A 22,586-nucleotide genomic window follows, 5' to 3' on the forward strand; every position below is an offset into this window, starting at 1 on the left:
TATACATTTATTTTTTTGATGTACCTGCTATGTTTCCTTCAAATAAGTAACTTCAACTGCCCAAGAGGTACAATGCATTGATTGTATCGTTCTTCGTTACATCATCTAAATGTCATTTTGCATTACATATTGCTTTGTCAACAGTGAAAAAAATGCATAAAAGGTACTGCTAATATATTAAAAGATACTTACTTTTCACCAGGAGAGCCGCAAGTAACATTAGTCAGCAGAGAAAAGGCAAAATTCTCAGTCACTTCAGTAAAGTGACTGAATCCCCTAGTGTCCTTGCGCTTTGGGTTAATAAGAGAACAAAGAATCTCATAGAAAAGAGTTCGGCTGGCAACACTGAAAGCTTGATTTTTTCCTTCAGTAGTTATCTGGAAAAAGAATCTAAGTATAAAAATATATCTATGAAAAGAAATTTCTTAAATTATATGCTATATATATGTGTGTGTGTGTTCCTTATTAATAGTTATTAACATTAGTAAGGATAAACCTATGAAAATTTAAGAGAAATTGGTATCAAAATTATATTTCAAATATATATATTTGCAGTTGAAAAGGCATAAATAATCATCTATAAAGAAAAGGCATAACCACCAAAATATTTTCTACTTAATCATTAGATAATGTCCTAAATGCCTGCACAGATTATTTAATTTTAACTACAGTAATTAACATCATGAGTAAAAATTAGTCTCACTTTTACATCTACCCCAGGGATTCTTATTCTTCTGACCAACAAACAAGGAAATAAATATCTCAAGAATATTTGTTTATAATAGTGGCAAATTTTGTTTTTCAGTAAACAGAAGCTACCACAATCACTAAATATTTAAAGCACCAAATGAGAAAATCCTTTTCAAGATTAGTCAAGAGCTCCTGTCACTTTTGCCTTTTTCAATAAGTATGACCCTTCCTACTTAAAAAAAAAAAGTGGGTTATTTGTTTTTTTTGAGAGACAGGGGAAAAAAGGAGGAAAAATCCAGAATGACGGGGGACCACATCTTTATTGTTTGAGCATCGGTGTGAAGCCACTTACTCCATTACCTTCTGATAAGTGCCTATTACTTCCTCAAACTCTAAAAGTCATCACTTTTTCTATGATTCTTACACTATGCCCCATCTACCAACCTACGTTATCACTCTCTTTGTAATTTGCATGTAACTTTGTCAGTGAACTTATGACAACCTTGAAATAATTTATCTGTTTCAAGCTCATTGTGAAAGTGGATCATGTTCCTCATTTTTTTTATGACTTTGTAATCTAGTACAGTTCCAAGCTCACGGCAGAGCCCAAGATTGGCATTTATAAGACTAGTCATCTCCCAGATAGTAAGGCAGAGTGGAGAATAACCCATAGGGAAATATAAAAGACACAGAATAAAAATTTAGCAATGCAAAAATTACAAATGGAGACGGAGCACAACCACTGGACACTGAAACAAGCAAACTGAATATGATAAATGGAAACAAGCTCAAGAAAATCTCCCAGAACTCAGAGAAAAGATAACAGGCTAGTAGGACAAATCTTGACAAATCCCTAAGATACAATTGTATATATAAAAGAGCAGGCAGAGGCAAAAAATAACACAGCTCCTTAATATGCTGAAGAAATATTCCTGTCTAAAAATGTAGAGATTGCTTTTATACTAGGGAAAATTAGAAAAAGAGACAACACCAGATATATCTGGGTGATTTTAAAAAATATTATTTCAAGAGTAAAAAAAAAAATCATACCAGAAACCAGATAGGAAAAATATTACCAACAGAAAAACAAAAATTTAGTTTAACTTCCAACTTTTCTAAAAATGAAATGTCAGAAGTCAGCAAAGCAATATGTTCAGAATTGTAAGAATTAAAGGCTGTGATCCAGGGATTCTATGGCTACCCACACTTTCATTCATATTCAAAAAAAATAGAAAGTTTCTTTAGTAAAGCACACAAAACTGAAACAAAAAGGCCATTTCTATAACACTCAGTTAGTACAGGGACCTTGTAGTTTTCAGCACTTTCTAGCAACTAATCTTCACAACAACCTGTGAGGAAGGTCCTATTGTCTTTGTTTTGCCTCCAGTTAGGGAAACTAAGGCAGAAGGAGGATGACTAACTTGCCCTTTTTGTTTGCACACAATTGTGTTCGCACACAATTGGTGACCATGAAGCCTAAGAGGTGCTCCTGACAGCCGCCCTACACTGCCTGGCAACATTCCCCACTTGCTTGTCCAAAAGCAACCACCTGAGCTGATTCAGTTCACAGACAAGTCAGTCAAAATTACCTCGAGCATGCAATGCAAAACCAGCCAGGAAAATAGAGTTAATTCAAAATCTTTGTTAGTACGATTACAGAATAAATCAAGTGTAAAAACTAATTCTTGAAATATAAGGTATCTATTATTAAAAAGTATATGATGAAAAGAAATAGGCTGGCTCCACAAGGCCAGTTTACACAAACAACAAAAGAACTCCCAACATTACTGAAATTGCCTTATGAACAAGTAGAAGACCTGAATCAACCATGGAAAAACTTAAAAAGTTGTCAGGATAGAAGACAAAGACAGAGGCCTTTGGAGGTAGGGGATAGTCTGTCAGACTTCTACAGAACTAATTATTCCTCTTTCAAGTGTTTCAGAACAAAAAATTAGAGTCAACACCTCCTGATGGGCTTTGCCAAGCTTTGATAACCACAAAATCAAAACCTGACGAAATTCAAAGTTAGCATATCAGATTCACGGGGGTTTTAGACTGTTCTTGCTATTAAGACGACTAAGAACTTTTAAAATATTTTTTATTTCACTATGCCTGGGAAAATCAGGGGATAGAATATTCTGTCATAGCAAAAATTTGCCTGAACCCACAGCTGGATTTCATACAGAAAGTCTTTATAGTGAGGCATTTAAAGCTGATGCTCTTTTTTAGTATAATACTTCTGCCACTTCTAGCATGTGTAATAATATTACCTAAGATTTATTGAGATCTTTTAAAAGAAATACATTGTATATAATTGATTTTGTTTCAAAGAACTCAGAATGTGGGGGAAAATAAAATTTGAAAATATAAAACAATTTCACTTAAAATATAAGATCTTATAGAATGAAGTACCTTCCAGTACTTGGAAGTTCTATTCTGTCCTTTTTAATTTGAGGTTATTTTAGAGTGTATATAATTTCATATGGCATATATGAATGGTTTGCCAGGTAAAGTACAAACGACCTTATTCGAATTTTAGACAGGCAAAAATAACTTTTTGGTATAAATATGTCCCAAATAAGTATCTGCAATATACTTATACTAAAAAATGTATTTGTTGTTTATCTGAAATTCAAACTTAACTGAGCATTCCTTATTTTTATTTGGTAAGTTTTGAAACTTATCTTTATGTGATAATCTACATTTTCAGTACTTGTTTTATTATTCTCATTATTATTGCTATGTTTAAAATATAAAATATGTATTTCTTGCGTTTTTAAATATATTTTATGCATTCATTTAGTCAGGCCCCTCATAATGGCTATCGTTTTTCCCAGTTTTATTGTTATAAGTAATGCTGAAATAAACATTCTCATCACACGTGTATTTGCAAAAATGTTCCCCACACTCATCAGTTGTGTTTTCACTTTGCTTTGGTGTATGCTAAGAGAAATTTTATTTAAACTGTATGTGGTCAAGTTATCAGTCATTTCCTTTGTGGCTTCTGGGTTTTGTCTGAGGCTTTAGAAAGATCTTCCCCATTCTAAACTAAAACAATGAAATGACTGATCCACGTTTTCTGCTACTTTCATGGTTTCAGTTTTACACTGAAATATTTGATCTGTTTAGAATTTATTTGGGGTAGAATTTAGGATAAGGTTCAGCTCTATTTTGCTTTCAAATTGTTACATCAGCCATCTCAACACTATTTGCTGAATAATATTTTTGACCCATTGATTTTTAAATAGCACCTTTATCATATAAAAAATTTTCATCTATGCTTCAGTTTTTGAACTTTCTGTTCTATTCCATTGATGTGAATGTTTATGTCTGCCCCAGTGCCCCTTTAATCACAGTAACACCATATTTCAAATACGTTTTCATATCTGCTAGGACAAGGTCCCTCTCCTTTTTCTTCTTTTTCAGGAAAGTTCTGCCCATTTTCACATGTTTACACTTTCAGGTAAACTTTAGTATCATTTTATCAATGTAAAAATAACCCCAAAACAACCTAATGATATATTGATAGGAATTACAATGCATTAATAGGTTAATTTACAGAAAACTGTTGTGTCCATATATTGAATCTTCTTATTGCAGAACAAGGTATGAATTTCCATTTATTGAAGTCTATGTTAGTAGAATTTTTGTTTGCTTTATATATTTTCTGTATGTACATATGTAACATATATTTCTATAATTATTAAGTCAGTTAAATCAACAGATTTCAGTATTGATGTACATATAAAAAAGGAATTTGAGAGTACAATATACTATATCATACTATTTTTTAAAAAGTAGTGACAATAACTTGATTTGAAAATAACCAGAGCAAAGAAGGCTTCAGCTGAAATAAAATACTAGTCATTGTCTTTTAAGAATTCAAATGATGTTTTCTACTTGATTTTACAATTTTTTTTTTTGAGATGGAGTCTTGTTGTATTGCCCAGGCTGGAGAGCAGTGGCACCATCTCGGCTCACTGCAACCTCCACCTCCCGGGTTCAAGTGATTCTCCTGCCTCAGCCTCCCGAATAGCTGGGACTACAGGCATGTGCCACCATGCCCGGCTAATTTTTGTATTTTTAGTAGAGACAGGGTTTCACATGTTGGCCAGGGTGGTCTTGAACTCCTGACCTCAAGTGATCCACCTGCCTCCGCCTCCCAAAGTGCTGGGATTACAGGCAATATTTTACAATATTACAATATTTTTATAACATTTAAAATATATTTTATTCCTCCAAGTATTCCCAGGTTATTTATTTAAGTATCTTCATATATGAGAAAATTGTACTGTTTGCTAACGGTTACTCAAAAAAAGTTGATTACATTTTCCCATAGGAGCTACTTTTATAATTCCATTGTATTATTCATGAAACTAACAATCAAGATGTACTATCTGACAACTCTACTGAAGTAAGTGTTGATTCTTAACCAATAATAACTTGGTTAACACACATAACTTATTGAGAACAAAAAGTAGCAGAATTTCCATATATTTTCCCTAAATCATATGAAGTGAGGTCCTGTTTTCTTCCCTAAAATGTAATTACTGGACATTCTTTCTCTTTCGCTGGCCAAAAACAACTTGGCATTGTCCTATGCCATTGGGCCATTAGAAAATTCAAGTAATAATATTTTGTGGAGTGAGTTTTTACTGCAGAATTTTCTCTGCATGGAATAGCAATCGCTTCCCTTTGCTTTATAAGATGTTTGCCATGGCCTGCTCTTTTTACCTCTGTACTTTATAATTTTCTTTTCTATTCTTCAAGCATTGTATTTTAAGAGTTACCACTGGATGGAACGTATGCACGACTATCTAAAACCCCATTGTAAACATCTAAAGTATTTAAAGGTCACTATGCAAGAGACGTAGTAATTATACATTCATGTGTATGTACTCAAAACATTCAGTTCTTGTATATAAATAAATTGATAAGAAATATCTTGATAAGAAAGCCCAAAGTAAACCTCCAAAGGAGGCCTTTTTTAAGTAATAACTTTATAGATATCTTTCAAAATTTATATTCTTAGGCTCTCAGATCTCCATTTAATTCCATCATTTGCAGAGGTGTAAGTAAATAGGTTTAAAATAAAATCTGTTTTGTACAAGTATATACCAAATGGAATGTCTGAAATTATCTAGTCATTTCTTAATTTTTCTTCTCTGTGAAAGTTTCCAGCGCCCGTGAGGACTAAAGAACAAGCAGAGGGTGATAATTTCTATTCCATGGCATTTAAACTGGAAGGACTATGTAGATAATCTAGTTCAAGTCCTTTTTCTTAATGGACTAAAAAAACTGAGGCTCAAACTACAAAGTTAATTGGCCAGTTTCTGGAGAGCTGCCAACTGCCTATAGCTTCCAACCTCTGGAACCTTCTTTTCATGCACTAGGCTGTCTTTACTACTGCACTAGGTCATTCTCCAAGCCTAAGACTGAGATTTCCAAAGAGGCATCAGTCATATCCAAGCAAGAGGACAGTGTCAGATATGATGTATTCTATTCCTATGTTCAGAAATCTAACTTTATCATAATTTCATAATAACCAATGTTAACAGAGAATGGGATTTTGGTTTTACTTGGGTTTTTAAATTTACAAAATTTCACTAAACAAATTACTAATATTCACAAGAACTCACCTTTTCTATTAAATGCATCATGGCACTGAGTTGTTCATCTGTGTTTTCTGTGGCCACTTTCATGCTGATGGTATGGAGCACTCTGTTGAGAATATCATCATTCACAGGCTGATGTAGCTGATCTGCAAGCCCCCAAATGGCCTGTGAATCTGCATCTGAGACAAGAGTGATGTTGGCAGTCCCATACACTTTATCAATTCGGGCACCACCTTTTGGGTCAAAAAGGACAATCTGGAAGCGTTTAGGAAATGAATTTAAAGATCCTGTCTCTGGTGTTAGGATGACATCCAATACAGTGCTTCTCTGGCCAGGTTCAAAGACCAATGTGCCTTCAGTTATCACAAAATCCTTCCCAGAAATAGCTGGAGATATGATGGTACGACCAATTGTTTCAGCACTCCTCAACTCCTAGAAATTAAACAACACCATTTAAGTGAATCTATGACACCTCTGATCTTGTCCTAAACAAATTCTTGTTTCTTAAACAAATTCAATTTCTCTTAAACAAACTGAAGGGCAATGATGATGACAGTACTACCTAAATATGGGGTTTTATACTTTTCATAATCTTCTAAGATAAATTAGAGAGATAAATACATAATATACAGTGATGAGATTAGGAAAGAGATGCCTTCAAATGGACCAAGGAAGCAAATTAGACCAGAAATGTCACTCTTGCCTCCATTTCTCCAACTGTGACTGAAAATCGTGCTTCAAATAACACATGTGGTAAAATATAAGTATGCAGGAAAAGGAGGAATATTTATATTTTCACTGTCACATAGAAATTTGGGGGGGCAGGCTGGGGAGAGTAGAGAGAAGGCAGAGGGGAGGAAAGAGGAAGTAGAAGAAATTGGTTTCATGTTTACACTCAAATATGGAAATATCCTAAGGAGTAGGGTCCTGGACATATATACCTCTGCTCTTCTTCAAATTATGGTTATTGAAAAGTTTTCTTGGAAAAAGTGTTTTGGAACGTGAAGCATGAACACTTTAGTCAAGGAAGAATCAAAGGAATGTGCATTTATTTACTACTGAGCCAAGAACTATTAAACTCCTAGTACAAGCCAAGTGGCATACAATGGATGTAGATTTGAACAGCAGAATACCTGCACTCATAGAACCTACTATTCTAGCAGAGGATACAGGTTGCACGAGGGTTGTGGAATTAATGATAGATTTTTACCTGAAGACAAATTCTATGAAGAAAAATAAAAGTAGGTAAGGGAATGCAGGGTGATGGTAAGGTTACCATTTTATATAAAACTGGACATAGAAGCTCTTGTGATATTTGAAAAGAGACTGCAGGGAAATAAATGAATAGGCTACATAAGGATCTTGGGAAATATTCTAGGCAGAAAGAATAATTACAAAGGCACTGGAGATGGGAACCATCTTAGTCTGTTCAAGGAAGAACCTAAGGCCAATGTGACTAGGAGAAGGACAGTGCTGGATGCTGATATAAGAGAGGTGGAGGCTGGGTGTGGTGACTCACACCTGTAAACCCAGCACTTTGGGAGGCTGAGGTGGGCGGATCACAAGGTCAGGAGATGAAGACCATCCTGGCTAACACGGTGAAACCCCAACTCTACTAAAAATACAAAAAATTAGCTGGGCATGGTGGCAAGTGCCTGTAATTCCAACTACTGGGGAGACTGCGGCAGGAGAATCGCTTGAATCCAGGAGGCAGACATTGCAGTGAGCTGAGATTATGCCACTGCACTCCAGCCTGGGCAATAGAGTGAGACTCCATCTCAAAACAAAACAAAAACAAAAACAAAAACAAAAACAAAAAACAGAGAGGTGGATAGGAGTCAGATCATGTAGGCATGTAGGTTCATTATTGAAAATGTGGCAGGAAGACCCTAGAGGATTCAAGCAAGAGAGTGACACATTTTATTTAACATTATTCATGAGTGTTCTGGCTATTGTGTATATTAGGATATAGTAGGGGATGAGCATGGAGGTTTTTGCATTCGTTCATGCAAGAAACAGTGGTAGAATAAATAGGGTCACATGAATAGAAATACTCAGACTAGAAATACACGAGTAGAAGTACTCAGACTAGAAATATATTTGAATGTAGAGTCAACAGGACTTTTTTGTTTGTTTTATTTTGGGTTTTTTTTTCGAGATGAGGGTCTTGCTATATCAACAAGGCTGGTATCCAACTCTTGGGCTTAAGAGATTCTCCTAAGTAGCTGGGACTACAGGCTTGCACCACCACACCCAGATTAGAGTCAATAGAACTTTCTGATGAATTTGATATTGGGTGGAAGGAAGAGGAGAAGTTAAGGTAACTCCTAGCTGCTTGCCTAGATGAATGGGTAAATGGATAATGAATGGTGAAAAACTGGGGAAAATATCGTTAAGGGACAAATCAAGAGTTATCTGTTACACATAGTAAGTCTGAGATGCCTCTTAGACATTCAAGTGATGACATCAAGTAAGAGCAATCAGATACATGGGTCTGGATCAGGAGAGGTGATGAGGTTAGTGATAAAAATGTGGAAGTCCTCAGTGTACAGATGATATTTAACAAACAGTTCTATATAGTCTAGCCTGGAGATTGATTCTTGGTGGATCCCAACATTTACTGGCTAGGAAGAACCAACATACGCAACAGGAACGAGCTCCAAGTGAGGTAAGCATTAAGAGCAGGAAGGTGTGGTATTACAAAAGCCCAAAGAAGAGCATTCTTCAGGAAGGAGGAAGTGATTGATTGTGTCAAAAAATGAAAAAAAAATCAATGAATGCTTTTTAAGAGCATCTGCCATGTAACGATAAAATAAAAAGCCTTACTGAAGGAAATAACTCAAAAATCTAACGGCTTTAGAATGGATACATTAAAATATTCCCTGGAATACTATATAACAGTTAAAATGAAAGGATTTCAACTACATACATCAGCATGGATAGTTCACAAACATATGATTGAACAAAACAAGGACCACAGAACAATACAATTGGATTAATTTCATTTGCACAATTTCCAAAACAGGTAAGCCGAAATAATATATAAGAATAAAACTACTTAAAAAGCATATGAATAATTTAACATAAAATTCAAGATAGAAATTATCTGCAAGGTGGGGATAGCCAAGGAAAAAGCAAGATGGCATCAGAGGGGTTCATAATGGAAAGTTTTATAATAAAATTCTGATAAAGTTGAATTTCTGAAACAAGGTGGTGGTGATTTGATTACCACAAACTGTATGTATACATTTGGCCTGCTGTTTTTTGGCAGGATTTATTTCATAGTTCAAATATTTAAAGGAAATGAAACAGTCAAAATGTTCTTGTGTTTATAAAATACATATGATAAACACAAAGAAGCACTATGCAATTTAAAAGTGACAATGGGGAGGCCGAGGAAGGTGGATCACTTGAGGTCAGGAGTTCAAGACCAGCCTGGCCAACATGGTGAAATGTCGCCTCTACAAAAATACAAAAATTAGCCGGTCATGATGGTGGGTGCCTGTAATCCCAGCTACTCGGGAGGCTGAGCCGGGAGAATAGCTTGAACCCAGGAGGCGGAGGTTGCAGTGAGCCAAGATTGCACCATTGCACTCCAGCCTGGGCGACAGGGCGAGACTCCAACTCAAAAAAAAAAAAAAAAAGAAAGAAAGAAAATCAATATAGAAATAGTCTTTGAATGGAATAGGCAATGTGAAAATAAGAAGGAAAACACATGGTCTTTCTTGAACTTGTGTGCTTTCAGCTAGCACACATATATAAAAGAAAGTATTTGGAATGAGTTTCAAATGCGTTTTTAGCTATAGGTCTATTTAACTGAAAGATAACTAGAATAATAGATGTCTTCATTGTCTCAAATAGGAAGGACCAGAAATTCCTTCTTAACTTTATATCACAAACTTAGATATAAGAGAACAGATGCTAAGGCTACAGTACTTACGTACATGGCAATGCTGGTCTACCAAAGGGTATCTATGTTACAATGACTGTTTTAATCGCATTAATCTACTTAAAGTAAAATGAAAATCAATATCATAACAGAATAACAACTTGATCCATAATTATTTTCTCATCCACGCCAGCTACCAGAAAAGAGAATTGTATGTCTCTGTCTTCTAGTAATATGCCTAGCACTTAGAGAACAACACAAGGGCAATTCAGCAACAGGAAAATAAAATAATACCAGAGAGGTGAAACTGTCATTTCCAATTGTTTAAACTTTTATTCTGACATAATTGTAGATTTACATGCAGTTATAAGAAATAATAAAGGAGATTTCCTACACCCTTTACCCAAACTCCTTCATTAGTAACATCTTGCATAATTGTAATATAATATTACAATCAGGATTTTGTCATTGATACAGTCAAGACACAGAACATTTTCAGCCCCACAAGAATTCTGCATGTTAACTTCTATAGCTACACTCGCGTCAGCCCAGCCCATTCCCTCCTTAATCTCTGGCAACCACCAATTTCTTTCCCATTCCTATAATTTTGTAATTTCAACAATAGTATAGAAATGGAATCATAGAGTATATAATCTTTTGGTATCAGCTTTTTTTTACTTAGTATGATTATATGGAGATCAGGTTGTTATGTGTATCAATAGTTTGTTTCTTATTATTAGTGAGTAGTGTTCCATGCATGGATATACCACAGTTTAACCACTCACCCATTCAAGGACACCTGAATTGTTTCTACTTTGGGGCTATTATTAATAAGCTACTATAAATGTTCATGTGCAAGTTTTTGTGTGAAGATAAGTTTTCATTTATCAGGAATAAATGCCCAGGACTGCAACTCCTGAGTCATAAGGTAGTTCATGTTTAATTCTTGAAGAAACTTCTAAACTGTTTTCCAGAGTGGCTTACCATTTTGCATCCCATCAGCAATGAATAAGTGATCCAGTCTCTGTGAATTCTCAACAGCATTTGGTATTGTCATGGATTTTATTTTAGCCATTCTGGTAGGCATCTAGTGATATCCCATTGTGGTTTCATTTTGCTAATAGCTAATGGTGTTGAACATCATTTTATATGCTTATTCTTCATCTGTACATCCTTTCTGGTGAAATCTACTTTTGTTTATTGTGTTCTTTCTTCCTTCCTGATGTTCCAAAGTTCTTTCCTTTTTATCATTCCTTTTCTGTTTAAAGATCTTTCTTTAGCCATTCTTTCAGGGTAGGTCTGTGTGCAACAAATTCTTAGTTTTTCCTTCATCTGGGAATATCTTAATTTCCCCTTCACTTGTGAAAGATATGTTCACTGGATATAGAATTTAGGGCTGGAGGGTCTTTTCTTTCAGCACTTGAAAAATAGTGTGCCATTTCCACCTGGGACCCATGGTTTTCCATGAGAAATCTCCTGTCATTCCGATTGCTTTTGCCCTAAAGATAAGGTACTTTTCTTTCTCAGTTCTTTCAATATTTTTCTTACCTTTAATTTTTATTAGTTAGACTATGATATATGTTATGCAGTGGTCACCATGGGCCTTGGGTGAGACCCCTAGTGCTGTGCTAGTTTCAGGTCTGATCTAGCACAATCCCAGTGGCAATGACCACAAGAGTCCTTGAATCAACCCTCTGGCAGCTCCAGGAAGTTCAGCACAGACAGAGAGGCTCCTTTTGTTTAGGAGAAAGTAAGGGAATAGAACAAGAGTCTCTTCCTGGTAATCCAGGGAATTTTCCCAGATCTTATCCAAGACCACCAATGCAGTACTTCTAGGAATCTGCAAGAGCAACAGCATTACTGGGCTTGGGGTGCCCCCTAATGCAGATATGGCTGCAATAACCAAAAATTTAGATCACAGCACCAAGCCTCTTCAAACATCTGGAAAAACTTCCCAAGAAGGATGGGTAAAAATAAGCCCAGATTGTGAAGACTACCATAAATATCTAAGTCTTCAATGCCCAGATATTGACAAATATCCACAAGCATCAAGACCATACAGGAAAACATGACATAGCAAAACAATTGAAGAAGACACAAAATGCAGGTATTTCACATTCATGGATTGGAGGAAAGAGAGAGAGAGAGAGAGAGAAAGAAAGAAAGAAAGAAAGAAAGAAAGAAAGAAAGAAAGAAAGAAAGAAAGAAAGAGAGAGAGAGAGAGAGAGAAAGAAAGAAAGAAAGAAAGAAAGAAAGAAAGAAAGAAGAAAATAGGCAGAGGAAACAAAAGAAAAAAGAATAAAAAAGAATGAAACATGCACAGAAGATCTATAAATATCATTCAAAGACCAACTCCAAGAGGTATTGGCCTTAAAGGGGATGTAAAGAGAGAGATAGAAGGAGAAAGTTTATTCAAAGGGTTAATAATAGAGAACTTCCCAAATGTACAGAAAGATATCAGTATTCAAGTACAAGAAGGTTACAGAATACCAAGCAGATTTAATCCAAGGAAGGCTACTTCAAGGCATTTCATAATCAAACTCCCAAAGGTCAAGGATTTAAAAAAAAAGAATCCTAAAAGCAGCAAGTAAAACGAAACAAATAACATAGAGTGGAGCCCTAATACATCTGGTAGCAAACTTTTCAGTGGAAACCTTACAGGCCAGGAGAGTGTAGCATGACATGTTTAGTAAGTGTTGAAGAAACTTTTATCCCAGAGTAGTATATCAAGTGAAAATATCCTTCAAACATGAAGGAGAAAGACTTTCCCAGACAAACAAAGCTGAGAGATTTTATCAATACGAGTCCTATCCTACAAGAAATGCTAACGGAAGTTCTTCAACCTAAAAGAAAAAGATGTTAATAAGCAATAAGAAATCATCTGAATGTACAAAACTCATGGTTAATAGCAAGGACACAGAAAATTACAGAATACTATAACACTGTAATTTTGGTGTGTAACCTACTCATTTCTTGAGTAGAAAGACTAAACAATGAACGGATAAAAAATAATAACTACAACAACTTTTCTAGACATAGTATAATAAGATATAAATAGAAACAACAAAAAGTTAAAAAGTGGGGTACAAAGTTTAGGTGTCAAATTTGTATTAGTTTTCTCTTTGCTTGTTTGTTAGTTCACTTGTATGTTTATGCAATCTGTAATAAGATGTCATTTTAAAATAATGACAATTATTTTAATGGCAATCAGACAAGAGAATGATATAAAGTCCATCCAAATTGGAAAGGAAAAAGTCAAATTATCCTGGTTTGCAGATGATATGATTTTGTATTTTGAAAAAACTAGACTTCAACAAAAAAAAATTACAATTGATAAACAAATTTAGTAAAGTTGCAGTATTTAAAATCAACATACAAAAATCAGTAGCATTTCTATATGCCAACAGTGAACCATATGGAAAATATAAAAAAAAATCCCACTTACAATAGCCACAAGTAAAATAAAATACCTGAGAATTAACTTAGCCAAACAAGTGAAAGATCTCTGCAATGAAAACTATAAAACTAGCTAGGCATGGTGGCTCATGCCTATAATCCCAGCACTTTGGGTAGCTGAAGTTGGTGGATTGCTTGAGCCCAGGAGTTTGAGACCAGCCTGAGTATCATGGTAAAATCCCATTTCTACAAAAACTACAAAAATTAGCCAGGTGTGGTGGTGTGTACTTGTAGTCATGGCTACTTGAGAGGCTGAGGTGGGAGCATTGCTTGAGCCTAGGAGGTCGAGGCTGTAGTAAACCATGATCACACCACAGCACCCCAGCCTGGGCAAAAGATCAAGACCCCTATCTCAAAAACCAAAACAAATCTGTGAAAAACATTGAATGCAAGAAATTGAAGAAGGCACAAAAATGCAGATATTTAATGTTCATGGATTGGAAGAATCAGTATTGTTAACATGTTCATACTACCCAAAGCAATCTACAGATTCGACACAATCCTTATCAAAATGCCAATGACATTCTTCACAGAAACAGGAAAAATAATATTAAATGGAACTACAAAAGACTCAGAATAGCCAAAGCTATACTGAGCAAAAAGAACAAAACTGGAAGAATCACATTACCTGATTTCAAATCATACTAGAGAGTGACAGTAACCAAAACAGCATGGTACTGGCCTAAAAGCAGACATATAGACCAATGGAACAGAATGGAATAGAACCCAGAAACAAATCCGTACTTCTACAGTGAACTCATTTTCCGCAAAGGTGACAAGAACGTACATTGGAAAAAGGGCAGTCTCTTCAATAAATGGTTCCAGGAAATCTGGGTATCCATATGCAGAGGAATGAAATTAGATTCCTATCTCTCACCATATACAGAAAATCATATCAAAATAAAAATGGATTAAAGACTTATTAAGATCTCAAGCTAGGAAACTTCTACAAGAAAACGTTGAAGGAAACTCTCTAGGACATTGGACTGGCAGATTTTTTTTAAGTAATACCCCACAACCAAAGCAAAAATGGACAAAGGGAATCACATCGAATTAAAAAGTTTCTGCACAACCAAAGAAACAATCAACAAAGTGAAGAGACAACCCGTAGAATAGGAGAAAATATCTGCAAACTACCCAAGGGATTAATGACAAGGGATTAATAACTAGAATACATAAGGAGCTCAAAGAACTCTATAAGTAAAAATGTAATAATCCAATTTAAAAATGGGCAAAAGATGTGAATAGACATTTCTCAAAAGAAGACATACAAAGGGCAAGTAGGGATAAGAAAAGGTGCTCAACATCACTGATCATGAGAGAAATGTAAATCAAAACTACAATGAGATATAATCTCACCCCAGTTAAATGGCTTTTATGCAAAAGAAAGGCAATAATGAATGCTAGTGAGAAGGTGGAGAAAATGGAACCCTCATACACTGTTGGTAGGAATGTAAATTAGTACAACCGCTATGGAGAAGTTTGGAGATTCCTCAAAACACTAAAAATAGAGCTACCATATAATCTAGTAATTCCACTCCTAGGTATATAACCAAAAGAAAGGAAATCCTAGGGATATACCCAAAAGAAAAGAAAGTGTATCAAAGAGATACTTGCACTCTCAAATTTGTTGCAACACTATTCACCACAGTCAAGATTAGGAACCAACCAAAGTGTCCATCCACAGATGAATGGATATTGAAAATGTGCTACATATACACAATGCAGTACTATTAAGCCATTAAAAAGAAAGAGATCCTGTAATTTGCAACAACATGGATGGAACTGGAGGTTATTATCTTAAGTGAAATAGGCCACGCAGAGAAACACAAACATTAAATGTTCTCACTTATTTGTGGGAACTACAAATTGAAACAATTGAACTCATGAAGATAGGGAGTAGAATGATGGTTACCAAAGGCTGAGAAGGTGGCGGCGGTGGGGCAGAGGGGGTTGAGGGAAGTTAGAATGGTTAATGAGTACAAAAAATAGTCAGATAGAATGAATAAAATCTAGTATTTGATATCACAACAGCACGACTATAGTCAACAATAATTTATTGTACATTTAAAAATAACTTAAAAACTGTAATTGAATTGTCTGTAACAAAAAGAAAGGATAAACGCTTGAGGTGGTGGATACCCCATTTATCCTGATGTGATTATTATGCATTGTATGCCTGTATCAAAATATCTCATGTATCCCATTAATATATACACCTACTATGTACCTACAAAAATTAAAAAATAAAAAAACTGGTATTAATGCACTGACACAAACATTCTCTACTAAGCCTACAATCGCAGGGTAGTATGTTTATTGGTCAGGATCAGAATAGGGTGTGTGTGTGTGTGTGTATTTATGTTTGTGTGTGTGTGTATATATATACGTGTGTGTGTGTGTGTGTATATATATATATAGAGAGAGAGAGAGAGAGAGAGATTATAAGAAATTAGATCATGCAGTTATGCAGGCTGAGAAGTCTCAAGATCTGCAGGATGATTTCACAGGCTGGAGACCAAAGGAGGTCAATGGTTTAGTTCCAGTTCAAGCCTTATGGCCTGAGAACTGGGAGAACCAATGGTGTAGTTCTAGTGCGAAGGTCAGCAGGCTTGAGACCCAGGAAAAGCCAATGTTCCATTTTGAGTCCAGAGACGGGAAAAAGCCACTATTCCAATTCAAAGCCTATCAGACAGGAAAAATTCTATCTTACTTAAGAGAGGGCCAGGCTTTTTGTTCTATTCAGGACTTTGACTGATTGAATGAGGCTCACCCACATTATGAAGGCAATCTGCTTTACTCAGTCTACTGATTTACATGCCAATCTCATTCCAAAAAATAACCCTCACAGAAACACTCAGAATAATGTTTGACCAGATATATGGGTACTCTGTGGTCCAGTCAAGTTGACATATAAAATTAACCATTACAGTAGGGAAAACTGGAAATTCCTAAAAATATATTGTTCCATAAATAAGTGCCCTTTATGAGTTATACACTAGTGATAGCATGCATTTTGCAAAGAATCACTTATAAAGAATCTAGAAAAGATATAAATAAATATGATAGAGTTGCTGGCCTTCAGATTCTTCTTTTGGCAACTTCAATTCCCCTCTCATCGGACTGAGCACATAAACTCGCTTAAGATGTGCCTCAAATCTCTTTTATCATCTGGTTTTTCATCTCCAGTCCCCCTTCTTCCATTCTCCAAAGTAGTAAGTTATAACGATATACATTTTATGGGAGAAGAGGAAGAATGAAACAGACTTCTATAATTTATCTTCTATCTTAAATACTCCAGTAAAAAATATTCAAGTCTTCCTACTGTAAATCAACATAATTCTCTTTGCGCTATTTAGAATAGACTTTATTTCTAGGGTCTCATATAATACGGAGTTTTCTTTTTGTTTGCTGAGCTGTGGACTCTGTCATAAAGATAAGTTTTACTGCCTGGCAAACTTCCAGAACAGCTTAATATCCACAGCTTGAGGCCTATTCTCTCATCTTGACTCATGTTACTGCTACAACATACTGGCCACACATATGTTCTGTTTTATGCACGGAATGTCCTGTTTGTTTGAGCCACCCAATGATGACACAACCAAGCAGGTACTAAAGGGAACTTTTAATGAAACTGTGAAATCTTAAGGCCCAAGGAGTCATCTGGTTTGGAATCTTGTAACATTGGAAATAGAAGAGCTGTACAGAATGGTAGTTTTCAAATAGTGGGTTTCCTGAAGTTATATAAAGGGGAACAAAGAGAGGACTAAGATGGGTCAGCTATGATCCTAACAATCATGTTTCAAGCAGAGTAGAGACACATTTTTGCTTTACTATATTAGAGTTTCACTGCTAAAACAAAAGCAAAAAATAAGGCTGAAACGTATATGGTACTGTTGGGGCCAAGCCCACGGTCTGGTGACTTAGTGTTATGCAGCATTGATCTTCTGAGTCCCCAGATAGCCTCCCTGTCTTTTATCTGATGTCACCTAAGAGGATGTATGTGAAAAAAAGTGGCAGTGAGGCTTTGTGAACACATGGATTTGAAGAAGTGTAAAGATCAGCTAGTGTTGGAAGTGCTGAAAAAGAAAATTTTCAACCGTTTGGAAACAAAACATAACAAGATCCTCACTTTCTGCTTCTGGCCTTCAACAGTTACATTCTGAAGAAATTTTAACTCCCTAGAGATTTTATAAAACAGATTTATGTAAGATAGTTTGCACTGTATAATCAATCTTGTCAAAAGAGAGAAAAAAGAAAAGTCTGTCGTTTTAAAACATGATCTGTTACTGATGAGTGAAAAGCTGAGCTGTTTCAAGGATAAAGCTTAATGTAATGAATAAAAAGTGAATTACGATGTTATCCTCAGAAAATAATGTATCAATTATTCCCTATGTCATTACTCTTGCTGTAGTTAAAGAAGAAAACCGTAACGTGTATGAATATATATTCCATGCTTACCTGGGTACTAAAGTTAACAGACATCATTAGTCCTGTCCCAGAATCTCTGGCCACCTGCAGACTGATTAAAGTGGCCTTCTTGTGAGCCACTGCCAGCCGAGAACCCACAGAAAAATACACAAGGCTTTGAGATTCGTCACTTTCTAAGATTTTAATTTGTGCGAATCTGGCGCTATTGTTAATTGCTGCTCCAGCAGTAGCTTCATATAGTTCCACAAAAAAATACACTTCAACCTGTGGTATCTGACAATGAGAAAAAGGAAAAAAAAGAACTATTACTAATATATTTCTATCTGTAGATAGTTCTGATATTTAAACATTGTATAATTCATATACATTTTTAGAGAAATAAATATATAAATCTAGAGATATATTCTGTATAATTATGGAATTAAATTCTTAGATTATCATGACATTTATTTTTGGTCTTTCTTTAAAAATACATTTACTTTCTCTGGGAGAGCTTCTTACTAGAAAATCAATGTCAGGAAACAACCTATGTATACTATGATCAGGAAAAAAATAAATTAAATGTATTCATACCACAAAACACTATAAAGTAGTTAAAAGGAATAAACTAATTCAATGTTTTTTAACATAGATGCATCTCAAAATATGACAGTAAGTGAAAATATCAAGCTGTATAATGATATGTATAGCACGATACCATAAAAGTAAAGTTAAAACTACACAAAGCTTACTATATTTTATTAATAGATACATATTTAAGTAAAGTTTTCTTTTTTAACTATCACACCCTGACGGCAGTTGCCTTGGGTGGAGGGTTTGGGTGGGGACAGGGCAGGGAGTGGAGTTGGAGAATACTACTGAGGAGAGGGAAAAAAATGGATCTTCAATTTTGCAAGGTTCTATTTTTATTTCTTTTATTTTTAAAGTGTTTTAAATAAATATAATCAAATATTTATAATAGTCAATTCTGAAATTTTATGTATTTTTCAAAATTTTCCAAAATTCAGTATACAGTCTAAATGTAGTCTGCTGGTTACAGTTTGTTCATGTTTCACCTTGGTTCCTTCTCGACAGTCTCAAATAATTTATTTTCTAAAGCCTGAATTCAATTTTATAACATATTGGCAATCACCTGTTTTTACTAATGATTCACTCTTAACAAAATTATCCACAAATCTTAGCAATATTGTTACCTATCTGGCATAACTCAAAGGAGCTAAGCTGATGCCTTTACAACTGCAGTGACATTGTCTAATTTGATATAATGTATCATTTTTACCTGCCAGCAACGACCACTATGTTTTGGGACCATTTTAATGATAATTATTACATCATGAAATGATACAACCAACCCTTCAGAATTATCCAAGTGTTTATAAGTAAGTTATATCTTAGTCATAGCATAAATCAACTTAATCTCCTTTTGTTTTCTGAAGAAATATTTAGTTTTTTCTATGGCACATATCATTCTTTACTGTTGCTGATCAACTGTCATTTGATATTGAAATGTGGAAATAATTGTACTATGTCCACTTTTGAGAAACTACATTTGGCAAATACAATAAACTAAAGCACTATCAAAGTATAGTAACTATATTCAAGACCTACTATGGCCAAGTGAGCTTGAATTCAAAGTAGTTTCTTTTAACTAAGGATTCTGGCATATTACATTCCAACAGAGACTTTTATTTTCTAGTAAAATATTCCTTTTTCATTGTGATGATGATTAGAACATACTTATAGCCACCTACAAACAAAATAATATGTTATAATCTGAGTTAAGAATCATCTGAAATTGAACAGTGTATAGATGGGTGCCTACATATCATTAGACTAGTAACATAAAGAGTCTTCCAGTCTTAGAAATACTCTATTGAAACAATATTTCTGAAGTATAATGAGAAATCAAGACTCGCAGATCATACGTGAACCTCCCTAGACTCCTAAACATGACAGAGACCTCATAAGAGCCCATTCCATGTGTAATTCCAGCAGGTTCTTTTCCTGGTTAGGTCAGAAGCATCCCAGGATAATCTTTTGCCCTAACTAGTATAAGATGATTTTTCCAGGGACCAGAACTGTTCAGCAATAGAAAAACCAAAGTAACAATGAAACGATACCTTACTTAAATATTTTTGAAAATATTTGCAACAAATATTTAAACACTGGATTTAAACAGATTTTGTGGTTAAGAGCATGCTTCCTAAGTTAATTATTACCTTATACATTTCACTAATATAGAATCATAAGATAAATAATCAGGAAAAGGGGAAATGGACTGAAATGCAAGAGATGAGTTCTAATCTTGGCCCAGTAATTGAATTGGGAAAGTTACTTAAATTCTTCATAATTCAAAAGTGAAAGTATTGAAAAACTGTAGAGATGATAATCTGAGATAGGACAGAGTCAAAAAACTTTGAGTGCCAATAGACTGGATTGAGGTGAGGGACACTGCCATTAATGAGTGGTGTAATTCTGTGGATGCATTTGTTGTGTCTGCAATATCTGTAACTCTTCTACCACTTGTGTTGATGTAGTTATTACTCAAGTCATTGCATTCCGTCAGGCTCCATCTCCATCCCTTCTGAATAATCGCAATACTCACCATCTCTTATGAAGGGCCAACTCTGCCAAGAGCTGTGCTAAGAACTTCTCCTTCATTATTTTCTTCACCTGCCTCACAGCCCTATTATTAATCCTGTTAAACCTGGGAGGCTCAGGAAGGCTAAGCAACCTGTCCAATGTCACCCAGCTAATTGGTAGAAGAGTTAATATTTGAACCAAAGTCTTCCATTATCCCTAACTCTTATACTTCCATTAACCCTAACTCTTATACTGACTCCAGTGACTCCAAGAATAAGTTCAGGGTAACTGACGTCTTTCCTTTGACAAAAAATGAAGAAGATGGTGCTTAGGTCAAAAGTCTAGCAATAATTGGGTGGCTCTACTAGGACCTCCAAATAATTTCTCAAAGCCCACTACAGAAGAATATTGTCACAGAACATGTGCTGTGTGTATCATTAGGTTTCAGTTTATCTGACATAGAAACAATTTGAACTGGATGAGTAATAAGTTCCCTTCTACTCATAAAATGTAAAATGTTAAAATGTATATCAAAAGTTCATAGTACTTTTTGAAAAACACTTTTTCATTTTCATGAGAAAATAATCATCTTTCATCTTCTCTCTTTTTAAATTTCCTCTTAATGAAACTAGAATGTATATTAACCTTGCTTGTACCTTGCCTTTTAACAGGTGAAAAGATAATGAGGGAAAAAATGTCTTGAAGATTAGCTGCTTCTCAGAATGTAGAAGAAAACTCTATGATTTGAATATCATATGTGAAAGAGAAAGAAGAGGTGTGATTAATTTTTTTCTCTTACCTAACTGAAACTATTTGATGATGGGCTCAGTAGCATTTCTCTAGTTAGGAAAACGAATATATACAGTTAGCATCCCATGCATTGCGTACAACATTCTCTTACCCTTAGTTATATATTCTTCTGCAAGGAGGGCAAGCTCAGAGGAAGCAGTCTTCCCTAACCCCATCTATATTTAACTTTCCTATTTCTCTTTATTCAGCTTGCCCAAGCCCACTCCTGATGGCTCTTCTCCTCTCTCTTCTTAGAATTACAAGGTTAACCTCTACTGTACGAGACAGATGTTTAAAGTCTAGTGAGATCGTATCAGTATTCTAATTCACCAAAAATCTTATTTGAGATAAAATGCAGAATATAATTTTTAGTAATTCATGCATGCAAAACATATTTATGGAGAATGTAAAACCGTATTCTAATTTTTGAACAGCTAACAGTCTTACAGTCTATATAAACTATGCATAAGTTGTAACACTGCATATAACTGATAACTTCCATAAGAAAAGTACGGATAATGTTTCATAAATTTAGAGAATCAACTCCAACTAGAGGTTTCATGGGAGGCATCATGGAGAAAGTGGTATTTTGATTAAGAGAAAGCTATAGTTAAGAAATATGGAGGCTGGGCACAGTGACTCATGCCTATAATCCCAGTATTTTGGGAGGTCAAGGTGGGTGGACTGCTTGAGGCTAGAAGTTCGAGATTAGCCAGGCCAACAGGGTGAAACCCCTTCTGTACTAAAAATACAAAAATTAGCCGGGCATGGTGGTGTGCACCTATAATCCCAGCTACTCAGGAGGCTGAGGCACGAGAATCACTTGAACTCAGGAGGTGGAGGTTGCAGTGAGCTGAGATCGCAGCACTGCACTGCAGCCTGGGCGACAGAGCAAGACTCCGTCTCAAAAAAGAAAAAAAAAGAAATATGGGGTTGAGAGGGTTGATGGAAGCATAAAAATATTTGGAAGAAATGCATGAAGAAGGGTTTAAATGTTTTCAAGTAGAATACAGTAAGTCTTCACTTAACCAAGACAGGTTCTTGGAAACAGTAACTTTAAATGAAAGGACATACTGTGTGTATTAGGAACTCAACTGTTGTTTATATCAATTAGTCTATGGCAAAATTGGTTT

The 22,586-nt window shown here is 35.1% G+C and overlaps 1 protein-coding gene across 1 annotated transcript in view; it reads right to left on the bottom strand.

The window, feature by feature from the left end:
* The window catches only part of ADGRV1 (adhesion G protein-coupled receptor V1), a 597,511-nt gene that overhangs the window by 311,249 nt on the left and 263,676 nt on the right, over positions 1-22,586 (bottom strand). Inside the window, exons 77-79 of the mRNA XM_032156840.2 lie at positions 18,112-18,354; positions 6,330-6,737; positions 193-377 (exon numbers count right to left, since the gene is read on the bottom strand). Of these exons, the coding sequence (XP_032012731.1) occupies positions 193-377; positions 6,330-6,737; positions 18,112-18,354 (836 nt within the window). The remainder of the gene's footprint in view (positions 1-192; positions 378-6,329; positions 6,738-18,111; positions 18,355-22,586) is intronic.

Source organism: Hylobates moloch, unplaced genomic scaffold, assembly GCF_009828535.3.
Source record: "Hylobates moloch isolate HMO894 unplaced genomic scaffold, HMol_V3 SCAFFOLD_6, whole genome shotgun sequence".
Lineage (NCBI taxonomy): Eukaryota > Metazoa > Chordata > Mammalia > Primates > Hylobatidae > Hylobates > Hylobates moloch.